The sequence below is a fragment of the Sorex fumeus genome, unplaced genomic scaffold (assembly GCF_029834395.1).
Source record: "Sorex fumeus unplaced genomic scaffold, SorFum_2.1 ptg000006l, whole genome shotgun sequence".
NCBI classification, from domain to species: Eukaryota; Metazoa; Chordata; class Mammalia; order Eulipotyphla; family Soricidae; genus Sorex; species Sorex fumeus.
The window spans coordinates 12,074,455-12,091,722 of record NW_026606063.1 but is presented as its reverse complement, the minus strand read 5'-3'; the positions used below and the strand labels follow the sequence as shown (position 1 = coordinate 12,091,722).

The following is a 17,268-nucleotide window of genomic DNA, read 5'->3' as shown; positions in this document are numbered from 1 at the left end:
CCTCCTCTGCCGTCTCCCTCATGTTCCTAAAGCGAGCAGGGGTTCCAAGTGCCAGCAGCTAGGATGCTTCCCGGGGACTGGACGGGTCCTCTGGGGGCTCCGGCACAGCCCGGGGTCAGTCTTCCCTGAGCCCCACCCCCTGCACCCTCATCTCCCCGGGCACGGTACCTTTCCATCTCAGTGCACCAGAGAATGTCCTCCTTCTCATTCATGAAGACGGGGAAATGCTGGTCTTTGCCCTGCTTTATGGAGTTTGACCTTGTGGTAATGGTCCTCACTTTGCTGAACTGGAAGAGGAGGAGGGAAGGTGGGGTGAGCGGCCAGGGCCCTGGCAGGGAGGGAGCGGTGAGTGCAAGCCCCTCTCGCTGTCCTGTCCCTCCTACCTCGGCTGCCAGGACTGGGCGGCAGCAACGAAGCCTCTGTCCCTGCCTGATCCCCCCAAGAATGGCTTCTCCCACAGCGGCAGAGACCCCGAAAGGTCAGGGAGCTTGGGAACAGCCTGGAGCGACAGCAGGCCCTGGGCTGGGCTGCTTCTGAGCAGCTGGCCACCCTGCGGCCAGGCCTCAGTGGACAAATGGCTATGGCCAGCAAGGGCTCCTGGCCACTGTCTGCCCTGCGCAGGGGCCAGGCCCCTCCTCAGTTGCACGTGTCCAGCCCCCAACAGCCTGGCTCCCGTCCTCCGTGTAGGGGCTGACCTTGGCGATGCGGCCATGCTCCAGACACTCCTGCAGTTCCAGCTTGTCGTTCACAGTGGACGCCAGGGGCCTGGGAGGCAGAGGGGGAGAGTGACACGGGAATGGGCAAAAGGGCCGGAACCCCGTAGCTGCCTGACCCAACCCGCCTGCTGTGGCCACCTGCCCCCGTTCTGATGGTCCCCAAGTCCACGGGCCTGGCTAGCAAGCACCCAGCCTTAGAGGGGAGCTCAAGAGGGCGCCCGGCCACCCTCCGGAAGGAGGCAGCTGCCCACAGGAAACCCAATTCTGTCCCAGGCAAGAGAGAAGCGATTGTGGCCTTTTGCAAATACATTGAGGGCTTGTTGGTTGTTTTTGGGTCACAACTGGCGATGCTCAGGGCTTACTCCTGCCTCTGCACTCAGGGATCACTCCTGGCAGGCTTGGGGGACCATATGGGACACTGGGGATCGAACTCGGGTCAGTCCCATGCAAGGCAAGCACCTTACCCGCTATACTATGGCTCTGGTCCAACAATGATTTTTACATTGGGGTGGAGGGTGGTTTAAGCTCCTGGAGGAGCTCAGGGATTCAGCCCTGTGAGCCATCATTTTAACCCCAAATACATTGAGGCTTCTTCTCATGGGGGTGTGAGGGTTAGGGGCCATAACTAGCAGGACCCTGGGGGCTGGTGCTTGGGGGAACCACATGTTGCCAGGCACCCAACCCAGCCTCTAGCGTGCAAAGCCTGCGCAAAGCCTGCGCGCTAGCCCTTGGGGCCATCTCACTTAGGCCAAGTCCCCAGCAACCTCTGGGGCCAGTCTCTTCTCTCTTGACTACGGTGATGGTCACATGGGGGTGTTCAGTGGATGAGCCATAGGCCTGCACCCCTCTCCCCTGGGAGAGCCAGGCTGGTCCCCCGAGTCCGACTGATTCCCACAGCACAGGGGTCAGGGTCCAATGCCCACCCTCCTGTCTCCCGGGATTAAGACTTCCTGAAGGTGGGGGCTGGAATGATAGTCCAGTGGGTAGGGCATCAGCCACCCCAGGTTCAATCCCCGGCAACCCAAACGTTTCCGCAATCCACCTCCAGGAGTAATTCCTGAGTGCAGAGTCAGGAGTAACCCCTGAGCATCACAGGTGTGATCCAAGAAGCAAAACACAAAAACACAAAACACAAAATAAAACAACAACAACAACAGAGATTTCCCAAGGGTGTCAGTGTGGGAAGCTCAGCTCCCAGTGCACCCCCTACCCGAAGCCCTGGGCGGCCCCTGGGTCCCTCAGGGTCAGGAGCCTCCATCAGCGGCCCTGGGACTTTAGGGGACCCAAAATCACATGCAAGTGGCCCCAAGGCCCTGAGCACCAATAAAGTCTCACAAGAAACAGCAGCCAGGCGGGGGGAGGGGGGGAGGGCGTTTCCCCTAGCATCGCCCCCACAGGTGGGTCTCGCTCTGCCGTTCTACGGGGAGGAGAGTGGCTTAGGTTCCGGGGCTGCTCCCGGTTCTCCGCCCAGGGGACCATCTGTGGGCACTGGGCATCTGAGCCAGGCTCAGCCTTCTCCCACCATCTCTCTGGCTTCTCACTCTGCTTTTAATCAGATGATTTGCTCTGGCCCAGAGAGAAGCCAGAGTTCTTTTCTCTGTGCTGGAGTGAAGGGCAGCGAGGGTATCGCTTCATACGCAGTTGACCAGGGCTCCATCCCCAGCACCCCCTCTGGCTCCCTGAGCCCCGGCAGTACGCCAGGAGTACTGCCAGGTACGGTCACCACACATGAACTAACCAACCAACCCCAAACGCCACAGAACTCTATTCTCCTCAGAGGACTATGACTGTGCTTCAGCGAGCGGATGGGAGCCAGGCCTGGCCACCTGTGGCCACTGGGCCGGATGGTTTTAATGCACAGGTCCCGTTTTTCACACCCCTTCCCGGCCATGGATTCTGTATCGGAAGTCAAAGGAGCCAAGTTGGGAAGACGGTAACTCAGCAGAACAGGGATCTTTTCAGTCAAGAGGGCAGTTTTGTTTTGGGTCACACCCGGTGATGCTCACGGGTTACTCCTGGCAGTGCTCGGGAGACCACGTGGGGTGCTGGAAACTGAATCCAGGTTGGCTGTATGCAAGGCCTTACCCGTGGTACTATTGCTCTGGCCCCTCAAGATGATACTTTTTTTTGGCTTTTTGTCACACCTGGCAATGCACAGGTGTTACTCCTGACTGCACTCAGGAATTACTCCTGGCAGTACTCGGGGGACCATATGGGATGCTGGGAATCGAACGCGGGTTGGCCGTGTGTAAAGCAAATGCCCTCCCCCGTTGTGCTATTGCTCCAGCCCCAAGATGATACTTTCAGTGGCTGTTTGTGGCTTCTCCCCAGTGTCACCGAGGCTTCATCAGAGTTGCTCTGGGCAGTGCAGCAGAGGACACAATGGTGACCAGGATCTAGCCCGGGGCCTTGAGCACGCCACACACATGCTCCGGCATCTGACCGCTTCCCAGTCCAGAACACACATTTAAAGGTTAATCTTCAACTACTCGTCTCCATTTTCTCAAGCAAGTCCTCTCTGTACTCCAACCCCCTTCTTCCTCACAGAGAACATGACAGAGTAGCAACTCTCAGCAGGGGAGGCATCCGAGAGGCCCCACCCAGGGGCCAGAGAGAGCACAGTGGGTAGCGCTTGTCTTGCATGCATCTGACTCAGGTTGGATCCCCAGCACCCCTCATGGTCCCCCGAATCTGCCAGGAGCAACCCCTGAGCATTGTGGAGAGTGGCCCCAAACCAAAACAAGAGGAGAAACTCCACTCAAGGAACTCCCACCCGGGCTGTCAGCCATTGTCCTGTGAGCTGGAGAGGACAGAGGATAGCACACTTGCCTTGCAAGTGGCCGGCCTGGGTTCGAATCCCTGGCACCACATCCGGTCCCCTGAGCAGAGCCAGGATAAACCCCGAGCAGTGACAGGTGTGGGCCCCCAGCCCCCAAAGAAAAACCCCACCCTAACCCGCTACCGTTCTGCCCACAGGTCCCCTGGCCTGGAGGTGCCACCAACCTGTTCATGCCAGGAAGGTTCCCCCAGAAGTAGCGGGCCCTGTGTGCGGCTGACACTTCTTTGGCATCGATCATCACGGGGTTGGACTGCATGGAGGGAGACGGAGGTGAGTCAAGAGGATCAGACGCTGCAGGACACGGCCGGGCCAGTGACGGCCTGAGCCCCTCGCAGGCTCCTGCTCCCCTCTCGGGAGGCCCCAGGGAACAGCCTGGAGGGAAACCTACAGCCTTGCTCCAGGACACTCCCAGCAGCAGCTGCCCGGGTGGAGCTCAGGAGCATTTAGAAAGGAGGCGCAGATGCACGTCTGGCCAGAGGCCCAGCACCAAGCCCCTAACAAGCCCCTAGCCCTCTGCGAGAGAAGCAGCTGAGTCTCCTCTAGCTGAGCCAGAGTCTCTGCAGGCCCCCGGCTATTCCACAGCCCTGGGGGGAGGAGAGGGGCAAAAAAAAAAAAAAAACAAAAAAAAACACTGGGCTTGTGGGAGTGAGAATTTCGGGGTGATGGTAAACAGCCCTGCCCGGCTGATCGCACATGATGTTGGTTCTCCCAGACCCTCAGAGGAAGGGAGGCTGGTCACCACACCTCACGCCGGAGCGGCTCCTCTGATTCCAAAACTCAGGACACACTGGGCTCCCGGCTGGGTGCCCAGCCCCAGAAACCTAAGGAGTGAGCCCGGTTCAGAACCCAGTTGGGATCTATATCCGGGGCAGGAGGTAGGGCCTGCTGGGGAGGGCCAACCAGTCCGGCCTCCCGAAGGCTCCCTGCCTTGCCCCCTCCCTGTCTGCTGTCACCTCCTTTCCAGGAACATGCGGAAGAGGGGGGGCTCAGGCCCATGCCCCCCGCCCTGGGGGGCCCCTCGGAAAGCAGAAGCCACCCACCCCCACCTCCCCAGGGCTGCCGCCCACGGTGGGAGCGAGAGGGCAGTGGGCAGCCCCAGGCTGCTGGCTCTACCTCGAGAAACCGTGAGATGTCCCTCTTGTCGCTCACGCCCATGGCCACCACGTTCTCAAAGAGCCAGAAGAAGGGGCGGTCATCGCCCTCCTTGGGCCGCGCGTCATGCAGCAGGCGGTAGAACTCGAAGAAGAGCCGGCCAGTGCCCTCTGCAGGGGTGGGGGGGAGTGTGCGTCGGTCAGCCGGGTCATCCGGGACACGGGAGGGCCGCAGGCGGACCCCCAGGCCCACATGGCACCTACCGTAGAGCCCCTTGCGGGCGGGGTTGACGATGGACAGGTCGTTGCACGGGCTGCCCCCAATCACCAGGTCGAATGGGCCCCACTCCTGGATCTGGGAGGATAAAGGTAACGTGATGGGCCTGATGTCCTCGGACAGAGGCAGAAAGGAAGAGAGAAATTCTCTGCGAATTTGGCAAAAAAAGAAAAAAAAGTACTTTGGCACAGGAGAGATGAGAGAGTTGGTCACAACTCCCTTCTGTGGCACGACAGCTTGTGCTCGGGACACTCACACGCACGCACACACACACGGACACTCACACATGACACACAGACACACACATGGCCACAACATACACAAACACATAGACACACATGGACACACACACATGGGCACACATGGACACTCTCAGACACACTCACACACACTCACACACACGGACACACACACACGTGGACACTCACACATGACACACAGACACACACATGGCCACAACATACACAAACACATAGACACACATGGACACACACACACATGGGCACACATGGACACTCTCAGACACACTCACACACACGGACACACACACACGTGGACACTCACACCAAATAGGGATTTCACCAAACAGCGACTTACACATGGGACACACACACACACACACACACACACACACACAGGGACTCACACACAGACTAATACGGACACATACACACGAACATACACACATGGGACACACATGAAGACACTTATACACATGGGGATTCATACAAAGGCACATGCACATACCACAGGGACACTCAAACAGGGGTACACACACACACAGGGACACCAGCACAGAAACAAACATACACACACATACACACACATACACACACGGACACACACGGACACAGCCCCAGGCAAGTCCTGAGGCTCTGGAGGTTTGTCCGGAGTCATCAAGCGAAAAGGCCAAACTGATGACCAGAAGCCAGTGGGGAGCCCCAGATGATCCCGCCACCACCTGGGGGCAGCTGTCCAGGCTGGACATGAGGGTGCTTGTGCTCTACAGGCCGGTCATCCCTCCCAACAACTTCCTGCGCCACTGTGGGTCACGGGCAGGCAGTTCAGAGCCCCCCGGAAGCAGCTGGGATGCAAGGAGCTGGGGGTCCCGGAGCCCGAAGCAGCCAGTCCCTTCTCTGCCTTGCAAACGGCCCCCTGGGATTCGGCTCCCAGCGCCCCACAGGGTCCCCTGAGCCGCCCCTCCCCGGGGGTGACCCCTGAACAGAGCCAGGAGCCGGCCCTGAGCACTGCCTGGTGTGGTGCCCTCCCCCTTTCTTACCCTCCTTCCCCCCCAAATAAAAGAGAAGCTGCGGGGGGTGAGAAGGAGCAGATGGAAGGCCCGAGGCGGGCGGGGCCGGAGCGTTGGCGAGGCACGGACATACATGCTTCTGCGTGACGCTGCGGACGTCCCCGACGTACATGATCTTCCCCTGGTGGCGCACCATGCCCACGGTGATGGAGTCCTCACACACCTCGGAGGCGATGTAGCGGTCCACCTGGATGCCCAAGTCCTTCAACACCAGGAGTCCTACAGGAGGCGGCAGGATGAGCACGTCACCCCGCGCTCCCGGGCCGAGGGCCGGACACAGCACCCGCCCCAGGTGCCGGAAGCCTGGAGGGTTCTGGAGGGAGCTGGAGCACCTGGACAAGGACTCAGGCCGCCTCAAGCTGCCCTGAGCTACCGAGAGGAACCAAAGGCAGGGAGAGATGGCAGCTCCCGGGGAGAGCCACAGGTGACCTAGGGAAAACTTTCAAGGCACCTTTTGCTTTTTCACCCCCTTTGAGGGTTGTTTCAGGGCCACACCCTGTGATGCTCAGGGGTTACTCCTGGCTCTGCACTCAGGAATTGCTCCTGGCAGGGTTCTGGGGGACCATCGGGGATGCCAGGGATGGAAGCCGGGTCAGCTGCGTACAAGCAAGCGCCCTACCCACTGTGCTCTCTCCGGCCCCCTCCCTTTGGTTTGGATCCCACGGGCGGTGGTGTTTGGTGACTAATCCTGACAGGGTGTGTGGCAAAAACTGAACCCTGGCGGCTGCTTGCAAAGCATGTGCTCCAGCCCTTCAGGCTACTTCTTCCGTCCTGCATTTCAGTCTCTGAGCAGACTTGTGACCTGCGGTGCTGGTTATGGGACCCAGGGCTGCTTTCACACAGGCACACATGGCTGAGCCACACCCTCTGGGGTGCTGCTCTCTGCCGGCTTCACATCTTGCAAACACTAGTCCAGCTTCACTCTGTGCTCCCTTCCCGGCCTCCAATATTTCCTTCTGCCGCAACTCCCCCAACCAGACCCCATCCTGCAGGCCCCACCCATAAACTGTTTGTGTGCCTCCACCCACAGCCCCCCGGAATCACCTCCCAACTTCTGTAAAGCCTGGCACCCGGCACACCCCACTAGTGCATGGGTTCTGAGCCCTGCTCTTCTGGGCAGCTAACGGTCTTCCAGGGAGAAAGGCGGGACCTCCCCCTTCCTCCTGAGCTAAGGACACACACTTCCCAGAGGGCTTCAGAAGAGCTGGGGCGGACCTCTCCTCCTGACCCTTTCCTGCCACCATGCACAAAAGCCAACTCAAAAATGGATTCAAGGGCCTGGTATCAGGCTGGCATCCACAACACACATCAAAGAAAACAACTCTAGGACACACTGGAGGCCGAGGCACTCGCAAGGATTCAACCCCACAGGCCAAACAGCAGCAGAGACTCACAGACAGCAGCAGAGCAGAGTATGACGAAGAATGAGCGCACCTCCCGGTGGGGTTCCCAGCCCCTTGGGGAAGACCTGACTTCAGAGGGGCCCCCTGGGTCTAGCCTGGGAGAGCCACGAGGAGCAGGGAACAGAAGACATGCCTGGTCAGACGCCACCCGCGCCCAAGGGCCACACAGCCTTTCAAGTGGGGGAGGGGCCCTGCCTGGGGACTCTGGCTCAGCAGAGCTGTACGCGGCCCCCGTTCAGGGAAACGGGGTGCAGGGGCCAAACCCGGAGCCCTCGGCATGCTAGGCACGTGCTCGCACCCTCAGCCAACACTCTGGCAGAGTGCAAACACAAGGGTCTCTACAAATGGGGGTGGTCTTCGTGTTTGCTCAGAGTTCAAGGCTACACAGAGGCACAGAGCAAGGCGTCCCAGGGCGCCACCAGATTCAGGGGTGGGGAGGGGGTTACATCCGGGGTCAGTGGCACCCCCACGCAGCAGGTGCGAAGGTCACTCTCTGAATAGGCGGAGGCTAGAAAGGAATGACACCGGGGACAAGACACCATGGGGTACGTATTCACCCTCCTGTTTGGTCCGCAGACCTCCAGGTCCCTGATCCCAACATCCCTCTGATTACTTGGAGGTTTTGCTGCGACTCGTGATCAAGACAACCTGGGGCTGAGAGGGCTCCGTGGTTGGCCCATGGCCAGGAGCACCGCTGGGTGTGCGGCCCAGATCTAGACGGAACCCCACAGCGTGGCCAGCAGCCTCCTGGGAGATACCCCCCTGCTCCTTCTGCTTGGCCCTGGGCTCTACTGTTTGCCATCTGGTTTTGCCAGAACCGAGCACCCGTTCCACCTACTCACCTGTGGCGATTCCGTCGAAGAGGGACAGTACCCGGATGGGCTTCCGCTTCTCGGCGGGGACCGGTGGGTAAACCTTCGGTGGGTCCTAGGCCGTGGGCACGACAGACCAAGTGAACATCCGGGGAATGTTCCAGAAATCAGAAACCTCAAACCAACCGTGAGCGCCTGCCCGCCCGCCCGGCCCACAGGGCTCTCCCCTCACCCCGGGGCCCAGCCCCCCCCCCCCCGCTCAGGGCCCTAAGGAAGGCGGGTGGAGAGGCCGTGGAGCCCCGGGAACCAGCACTCACAAATTCCTGGTCGTGGTTGTTGGCGAAGAACATCTGGAGCCGGGAGGGCCAGTCGTCCCGCCGCCGTAGCAGCCCGTAGGTGCCCTTGTGCCCACACATGTAGCAGTTCCAGGGGTCTTCCTTGATGGCCGCCTGCGCCGCGCCCGGTCCCACCAGGAGGTCCACACACTCCACACAGAAGCACCTGTGAGGCAGCACAGGCTCAGCGAGGGCTCGGGAGGCCCCGGGAGGGCATCGGAAGGCACAGTGAGGGCACGCGGCCCCAGGTGGGCACGGGTAAGACCCAGGGAGACCCGCAGCCCAGGCAGACCCAGCGGGGTCAGAGCATCACCTGCAGCAGTTATTGTTCCCGCACATGAGCACCTCACGGCCCCCGCAGCAGATGGTGCAGTAGGACTGGTAGCCGTCGTCGTCGTACTGGTAGGCGCACTCCAGAAAGCAGTTCTGGGGGCACGTGGGGAACAGCGTCAGAGGTCACCGTGCGCCACCCCGGGCAGCCCGGGCGAGAAGTCCTGCCCCGGTAGCAGCCTGGCCTTGCCCGGGTCCCAGGCACGGGGAGAGGTCCGACCCCATCAGGCCCCTGGGCTCCTTTCCCTTCCTTCACACAGGGACACAGTAAGCCCCTCCCACCTCCACAATCAGGGTGGGTGTGCAGGGAGTAGGATGGTGGGGGGAAGAGGGTCTCATGGGGAGAACAACATTCGTGTCCGAGGCTTCAGGCCCTGGGGTGCTCAGGGGGCCACACAGCGGCAGGCTCAGCCCTGGGCTCACACATCAACGTGCTCCAGGTCCTCTTTGCTGCCTCAACCCCAGAGCCTGGTTTTCCTTTTTTTTTTTTTGGTTGTGGGCCACACTGGACGATGCTCAGCAGGGGGCCAGGTAAGGTAGGATTTAGGAGACTGAACCAACCCCATCCCACCTCCTGTAAGCCGCATGCAAGGCAGGCTCCCTCCTGTGATATTATCGCTCCAGCCCCTAGAGCATGTCTCACAGCTGTGTGTGTGTGTGTGTGTGTGTGTGTGTCTCTCTGTGTGTGTCTGTCTGTCTGCCGCCCTCTGTCCGCCCCTCAGCCAGCGCCAGCGGCGACCCCACCTTGCAGTTTTGGCACATTCCTCCAATGAAGAGAGGGTGCTCCAGGGTAACATTGAGGCTCCCGCAAGAGATGCAAATATCTGGGGAGCAAAGAGGGAGGCGCAGGGAGCCCGGTCAGGCGGGCAGGGCAGGCCCGACCCCGAGCCCTGTGGCCGCACATCAGCCCGGCTTTCCCGAGGTCCTGGGCACCACCACCACTCACTCACCCTCGATGTTCCGGCACTTCTGCCGCACCTCGTACACCAGCCGCTCTGCAGAGAAAAGCCAGGTGAGAGGCACTGAGGCAGTGCGGCCCACGCCCGCTCCCTGCTCCCCATGCCCCTGCGCCCAAACGCCCCCGCGGGCGGCCGGCGCCTACCTCTGGTGCGTTCGTCTATGATTTCCTTGACCTTGGGCTTCTCCGTGGTGCTCTTCCGCGGCTTTTTAGCTGGTGGCGGCGGCGCATAGGCGGCTGCCTCGGGTTCAACCCACATGTCTGTGTAGACTTCTTTGTACGGATTCTTCTCCTCTGTACAGGGGTGAGGTCACTGCCACCGGGCGATGCAGGGTCTCCGCCCCCCCATCTGCCTTCACAATCCCACCCTCCATGGGCACAGCCTGGTCCCCCCACATCCAAGTCAGGGGAAGGTGGGCTGTTCTGTGAGCCTGATCGGAGCTTTGGGGGCGCTCTCTACACACGGCTGCCCCGGCCCTGGCTCGGGCCCACCCTGGAGAGCAAGGGAGGCGGGGAGACCCCCTGTACTCACCTTCTGGGGGCTCCAGGCCTTTAGGACCCGAGGGCTGAAAGCCCCCGAGGGCCCACTCAATCATCTGCTTGTTCTGAGCCTCCACGGCCTTGCCAGTGTCACTCTCGTCATTGTCGTGGCATGCCGGAAACAGCTTCCCTGCTCGGCTGCTGGCCACCTGTGGGCAACGCACGTGTGCACTGTCTACACATCTGTGCATGAGTGTGGTAGAGGGCAGACCCACGTGTGCCCTGTCTGCACGTCTGTACACAAGTGACGGGGTGGGGGGTGGGGGTTCCAGATCCCAAGAACAGCGTAAGGAGAGGGAAAGGGCGACAAGGGCCTGGGGAGTAGGCAGAGCCCCACGGGGACCCTCACCTGCAGGACTTCGTAGATGGCCTTGCGGTACATGGGCTGCTTGTTGTAGGTGGCCTGGTGGAAGGCGCTGCAGAAGGAGCTCAGCGGCATCAGCTTCTCCACGCACACCTGGGGACAGCCATGCCGGCTTGCTCCTCCTCCCTCCTCCCTCCTCCCCTCGCACCCAGCCAGCACCCACCGGCTCTGCCTGGGGGAGCCCCAGGTTCACTCCCCGGCACTGCATGGCCCCACACTGCTGCTGGGGGTCACCCCCAGGACCAAAACCCAAAGGGAGGGGGAAATAAAGAATAAAAGGAAGAGACTCAGCAGGGAGGCCCCAGCAGCTCCTGGGCCAAGGTTTCTGGGACCCGACCCACGCATTTCAGGGCACAGCCTCGAGGCCAGCAGATTCTGTCACTTGCAGACACAGGCGTGGGGGGGCCCGCCTGCCCCCTTCTCCCTCCTCAATTCCAGCCCGTGTCCCCGGCCCACACTCACCACTGAGAACTTGCCGTCGCCGAACCACATGACCCAGCGCGTGCCTTCGGCCGCCCGGCTCCGGCCAGTCATCCACCAGGACACGATGCGGCCAGGCCACCAGGAGAAGCCCCGCAGCTTCCCCCAGACCAGCTCCCCGATGCCAAAGCCCCGGCCATCCTGGACCCCGGGGAGGAGAGACGTCATTAATGATGGTTAACCACGGTTCCAAGCGCCCCCCTACTCCCCTGCCCTGCAGCTCCGGGCCTCTGTGGTCAGCACAGAGGGATGGGCCATCAGAAGGGACCCACATGGGGGAATGGATGACCGACCGGCCCCGGGTCTGGGGAGAGGGGAGCCCAGACGAGGGAGGAGGTGGGGTGGGGGAGGGGCCCGGAGCAGGAAGGCCAGGAAGTGACGTATGCACCTCATACTCAGGCTCATCGTCAGCTGCTTTGGTGGCGTTCTTGTCCCCGGCCTCGGCGCCCACGGGCTCCGGCGTGGTGGCCACAGTGGGGGAGGCGGGGTCCGTGGGCTGCTGCACGGCCGGCGGGCTGGCCTCCTCCACCTTCTGGGGCTCGCTCGAGCCCTGGCTCTCCTCCACCGCGTTCATCACTGCAATGACCTTGGCCTTCTTCTCAGCCTGGAGAAACAGGGCCCAGGTTCACCTCGACCTCGCCCTGGAGGAGGCAGGGGAGAGGCCACCTGGGGCCCGGGGGGCTGAGGGCAGGAGGCACAGCTCGGGGCAGTTCTCCCCTCATCAAGCCAACTAACTGGTTTCCCGTGGCAGATAGGAAGGAGCGAGGGGAGAGCCGAGAAATTCAAATCACACTTGGCTCCATTCCAGGATGCCCACCCCCCCCCCCGCCCCGCCTCTGCGGGGGAGGGGGGTCCCTGGATGCAGCCTCCTCGGAGCGCTGGCATTACCAGCTGGCCAACCTCTGACACCGGAAGGTCAATCCTATTAAAGATTAGCCAAGGCCCTCGGCTCCATCGCTCCATCCTCTCCCAGCTGGCTTCCTCACGCCTGCTGCGCCAAGAGGCAATGCTTCCCAGAGTCACGAAAGTGGGAGAGGAAAGTAAAATTTAACAAACACTGTCCTCCCGTTGTTCATCAATTTGCTCGAGAGGGCCCAGTAACGTCTCCATTGTGAGACTTCTTGTTACTGTGTTTGGCATATTGAATACTCTCGGTAGCTTGCCGGGCTCTCCGAGAGGGGCGGAGGAATCGAACCCAGCTCGGCCGGGCTGGCTGTGCACAAGGCAAACGCCCTACCTACCGCTGCGCTATCACTCCAGCCCACTAAATTAAAAAAAATAATTAAAAAAATATATGTATACACACACACACACGTGTGTACATGTGTCTCTGGGTGCAAAAGACCCGGATGGTCCTGTCCTCTCCAGCATTCTCCCAGGTAGTCACTTCTCGTCCGGCTTCCAAACCCGCAGTGTCATTTATGCTCGAGATCAGCACAGGGTAAGACCATCTCTTCTCTCGGCCCCAGACGCCACCACCCCCTGCTCAAAGCCCACTCTGGGGAAGCTGCTCCCAGACTCTCCCTTCAGACCCACAAAGGCATTAGCTCCTCAACGCTGCCATCCCCAGACAAAACAAGGCAGACCCAATTATCCTGCCAACAGCCACACTCCCCGCTGCGGCCCGCGATGCCCCCTCCCCACGGAGAGCGGGTTCCTTGGTCCAGCAACTAAGGCTGGCGCTCCAGTTTTGAGAACTCGAGAACTAGACCTTGGGAGGGGGAAAAAAAAAACAAAAACCAAAACACAACACCGAGCTTCCCCCAAGAGTTTAGCCTAAGTGAACCCAGCCTCAAGATTTAAAGCAACACAGGGCTGGAGAGATGAGATGGCAGGGAGGGAGGGAGCCAGCCTGGCACGGGACCGAGCCCGTTCAGTCCCTGGTACCACATATGCCCCTCAGAGGCCAGCCAGGGGGGATCCCAGAGCACAGAGCTAGGTAAGTAAGCCCTCAGCACCACTGGGTGTGGCCCCAAACCAAACAAACCACCCCCCCCAAAAAAAGGGGGGGACCTTAAAGCAAAAATATCACGAACCAACTTGGGAGTAGAAGAGCTTTAAACCAGAAGCAGGGGCCCCTCGCCTTGGCCCTGCGGCTAATAGGGAGCCCGGCTGGAAGCGGCACTTTCTCTTCCCGGGGGCTCTCATCCGAAAGGGAGCAAAGGATTGCAGCTACTCTGCTGACTGGTGCAAGAATCTGACTTCTCAGCATCAAGAGTGCCAGGACCTCGGCAAAGCCCTTGCTGGGCAGAGCCGTCAATGGATCGGAGGTTCCTGGGGTCCCAGGTTAAGAACCTTTGTCTTCAGCTCAATGGTCTAACTGTCTTGTAGATGCATTTCATTTCAATCCTCAAGCCTCCGGCAACACACCCAATCCGGTTTGCAAGGCAGCAGGTCCAAAGTCTCAAATCCTCCTCGGCAAATTCTAAAATGCAGGGATGCATAGCCCCCCACCCCCCACCCCCCCTGACCTGCAAGAGTGAGCTCCTGGGGCCCTGGGGGTGGAATAATGCAGAGTAATTGTCTTGCCCTCCCAAGCCCACTCTCACCTGGCGGGGACTTTGCCCTCCCTTTCCTCCATCCATCAGCTTTCCCCTCGCTCAAGAAGGGGCACCCCACCTGGCCAGACTCAAACAGATGGGGGTGGGGGGAGGGGGGTTCTCTCTAGAAGCCGGGAGCAAATCGGAGGTCTCTTCCCTTCCCTCCACTGAGCCCCCCTGGACGGCAGGCAGGGTGCTGCCTCGCTGCACCCCAAGGCCCCATTTCCAGGGATGCCGAGGCCTCTCCGGCAGAACAGGGCACCAGGAGGAGGGCTTTGGAGGGAAGGATCCCCGCTCCCGTGGCAAGCCGCAGAGGGGGTCTCGCAGAGCACCGCACCTGACACCCCCCCTCCATCACCCCCCCACACACAGCCCCTCCCCGCCAACGCCTTCCCAGCCAGTTCCTGAACGTTCTTCTTCCCCCACAACTTCCCCCAACTTGTCAGCAGCTGCTGCTGCTGGCTGTGAAGTCCCCGGAAGCCCCCCAGGCCGGGGGGACACGCAGCCGGCACCGTGCCGGCGGAGGCCCGGGGAAAAGGGGAAGCAGGGGCATTCCGGGCTGGGGGAGGGGCCGTCAGGGCAAGTGGCCTGGCACGGGGCACCCCGGCCTGCCCCCCCAACCCCCCCGGTTAACGAAAGCAGGGCCAGGGGGTTGCGATCGGGGTTCCGGGCTCCTGCCCCCCACACCTCGGCCGCTCTCACCCCCCAGGGGCGCGGGAGGCGCGGTCCCCCTCCACCCCCGTGGCCCGGGCTGCGGGCGCGCTGGGCACTCGGGGCCTCCCCGTCCAGCCTGGCGCCGACAGCCGCGCGCCTCCTCCCGGGCTCACGCGCTTCCGTGCCAAAGGTCAGAGGTCCGCGCCCACGCGCACGCCCCGCCGGCCGCGGCCGGTCCCCCGCACCGGTCCCGCCCCGCGTGGGCCCCCACGCCCCCGCACGACCGTGCCACCTCCCTCCCCCCGCAGCCCCCAGCCCAGGGCCGCCCCGCTCCCTGGCCGCCGGCCTGGCCAGGCCGGGGGGACGCGCAGCCAAGTGCCTCTGGCTCAGTGGCCCCGCGGCCGGCCGGCGCGCGGGTCGGGGGGATGCCAGCGCGCCCCCGGGCCGGCCACATGCGTGCACGACCCTCGCCGCCTGCACCGCGGGAGCCGCACACCCCCAGCCGGGGCCCAGCTGCAGAAGGTGGGGGGGGGGGCGCGGCACTAAGTCACTCAGCACCTCCAGAACTCTGAGCCGAGCCGAGCCGAGCCCCGAGGGCCTCCCGCCGGCCCCGGCCGCCCCCCGCCACCGAGCCCCCCGAGCCCCCCGGCCCCCCCGGGCTCCGTCCAGGAACCTACCCATAGGGCCAGGTGCGGCCCCTCGGCGGTCCGGCTCAGGTGTGCGACCCGGCCCTGACGCGCGGTAAGTAGCCGCCCGGCCGGGGGGAGGGGCAGGGGGCGATGGGGCGGGGGGCGGCGGGGGCCGGGGGGAGGGGGAGGGGGGCTGCGGGGGGGAGGGCTGGAACATTTTCTTTGTCTAGAACTCCAGGTCACGTGGGCCCCGCTGGAGGGCCTGGTTGGCTGCGAGCGGCCCGGGGGAGGGGGCGGCCCCGCGACGCTGGCAGCGGGCCAGCCCCTCTCCTGCCGTCCGGGGGGCGCGGGGGGCCGGCGGGGCCGGGCTGGGCCTCCGCCCGTTCCCAGGGCCCCGCCCCGGCCCGGCGGGAGGCGGCCCCGCCCCTCCCCCGGCCCGGCCCTCCCCGCCCCCCGCCCCCGCGGGGGGCCCCCAGCGTGGGGGTCGCGGCCGCGGGGCCGAGGGAACCCCGGGCGCGGGCCGCCGGCGCGCGCGCGTGTTTCGGGCCTTCGGGGACGGGCGGGAGAAAGTTGCTTCGAAGTGAGTCGTGCCAGCACCAGCCCCCACAAAAAAGTTAGAAAGCGGAGGAAGGAAGGCGGCGGCGGGCCCGGCCCGCGCTGCAGCGCGCCGCGGGGCCAGAACTGCGGGGGGCGGCGCGGCCGGGGGTGGGGGGCTCCCCGACACACTACAGGTGGATGGGGGTCAGCTGCATCACGTGCGGGCCTGCAGGGGGTCGCGCTTTGGAACCATTTCCTTGCCAAGTCCCGGGGTCCCCTTGATCGCTGGGGGGAGCTCCTGGGGTTTTCCTCATTTTCCTGTTTGCAAGTTTGGGGGGTAAAGGAGGGGGGAGGAGATTAGTTCACAAGTACAGTCATTGATTTCTCCTGTCCCGGGCAGGAACCTAGACTGCTCCAGAAGATTCCACCGCTCTCCTGGGGCCTGCAGGTGGGGCCTCCAGGTGCGGCTTCAACCATTTCAGGTGGGGGCTCCGGAAGGAGCAGAGGTTCGTCCCCCCCCCCCATCAAGTAGGCCAGCAGCGCCTAGAAGCCAGCAAAGAGGGGGATCAGGGTGGGGGTGGGCAGGGAGAGTAGGGAGAGAGGTGGGGAGGGGGAGAGGAAGTGGCCTGCACCCTCCTCCCACACCCCACCATCCCACACCCCACCGCAGGCCCACTGCAGGCTTTCTGAGGGTGTTGGGGGCCTGGCTGCAGTCTGGGGGATGCTGGAGGTCACTGTCCCTACTACGCCCAGCCCTATGCTGTCCAATCAGCCTAGGACGTGGACGTGGGTTCTGGGTCAGCGCCACCTCGGAGAGAAAGCTGTTTTCTCACTGGGAACGCAGGCGGGCTCCGAGATGCTCTGCCGGCCACTCTGCTGGCTGGGGCGCCTCTTCACAGAGGCTGCGGCTGGCTGGCAAGGCCCATCGGGACAGGGGATGGGGCAGGGGCAGGGGTCGGGTCAGAGGGCAGCACTGTGCTGGAACAAAGTGTACAAGGCCGCACTCCATGTCGGAACGCCTTCCCCAAACTCCCAAGGCGGCTGGCCCGCGCATCCACAGAGCTGGAAAACAACGAGGCCACCGGCCCGGGACCCTCACGCAGCTCTAGTCCCACTGAGCAGCGAGTTAGGCATGTATTTTCCGGAGGTCCCAGTAGAGGGGAGGCGCTGCTTGTTCCTGGCCTCTGAGGAATGTAACACTACTGGCTTGGCCGCTGCCTCTCGCCTCTCCCAGTCTCCCGGATGCCGCCCAGTTCCCCGGCCTCGTCCACAGGCCTCTCTCGGCCTCTAAATGAATTTCCTTTAGCTCCAGCTGATCTCGAGACCCTCCAGCTCAGCGCTGCCTCGTTGGCCCAGGCTAAAGCGGTTTCACCCTCCCACTGTGGGCTCTGGGAGTGGAGGGGGGGGCGGGGAATCTCCAGTGAGCAGTGAGCAGCCCCCCTCCCCGCCCCCCT

General features: G+C 62.7%; 1 protein-coding gene across 1 annotated transcript in view; it reads right to left on the bottom strand.

The window, feature by feature from the left end:
- Nucleotides 1-17,268, bottom strand: part of DNMT3A (DNA methyltransferase 3 alpha) — a 68,765-nt gene that overhangs the window by 2,072 nt on the left and 49,425 nt on the right. The window contains exons 8-23 of the mRNA XM_056125982.1: nucleotides 11,843-12,058; nucleotides 11,437-11,595; nucleotides 10,960-11,067; nucleotides 10,603-10,759; nucleotides 10,215-10,364; nucleotides 10,063-10,107; nucleotides 9,857-9,936; nucleotides 9,096-9,208; nucleotides 8,765-8,948; nucleotides 8,478-8,562; nucleotides 6,306-6,451; nucleotides 4,911-5,001; nucleotides 4,669-4,817; nucleotides 3,720-3,805; nucleotides 696-765; nucleotides 169-287 (exon numbers count right to left, since the gene is read on the bottom strand). Of these exons, the coding sequence (XP_055981957.1) occupies nucleotides 169-287; nucleotides 696-765; nucleotides 3,720-3,805; nucleotides 4,669-4,817; nucleotides 4,911-5,001; nucleotides 6,306-6,451; nucleotides 8,478-8,562; nucleotides 8,765-8,948; nucleotides 9,096-9,208; nucleotides 9,857-9,936; nucleotides 10,063-10,107; nucleotides 10,215-10,364; nucleotides 10,603-10,759; nucleotides 10,960-11,067; nucleotides 11,437-11,595; nucleotides 11,843-12,058 (1,958 nt within the window). The remainder of the gene's footprint in view (nucleotides 1-168; nucleotides 288-695; nucleotides 766-3,719; nucleotides 3,806-4,668; nucleotides 4,818-4,910; nucleotides 5,002-6,305; nucleotides 6,452-8,477; nucleotides 8,563-8,764; nucleotides 8,949-9,095; nucleotides 9,209-9,856; nucleotides 9,937-10,062; nucleotides 10,108-10,214; nucleotides 10,365-10,602; nucleotides 10,760-10,959; nucleotides 11,068-11,436; nucleotides 11,596-11,842; nucleotides 12,059-17,268) is intronic.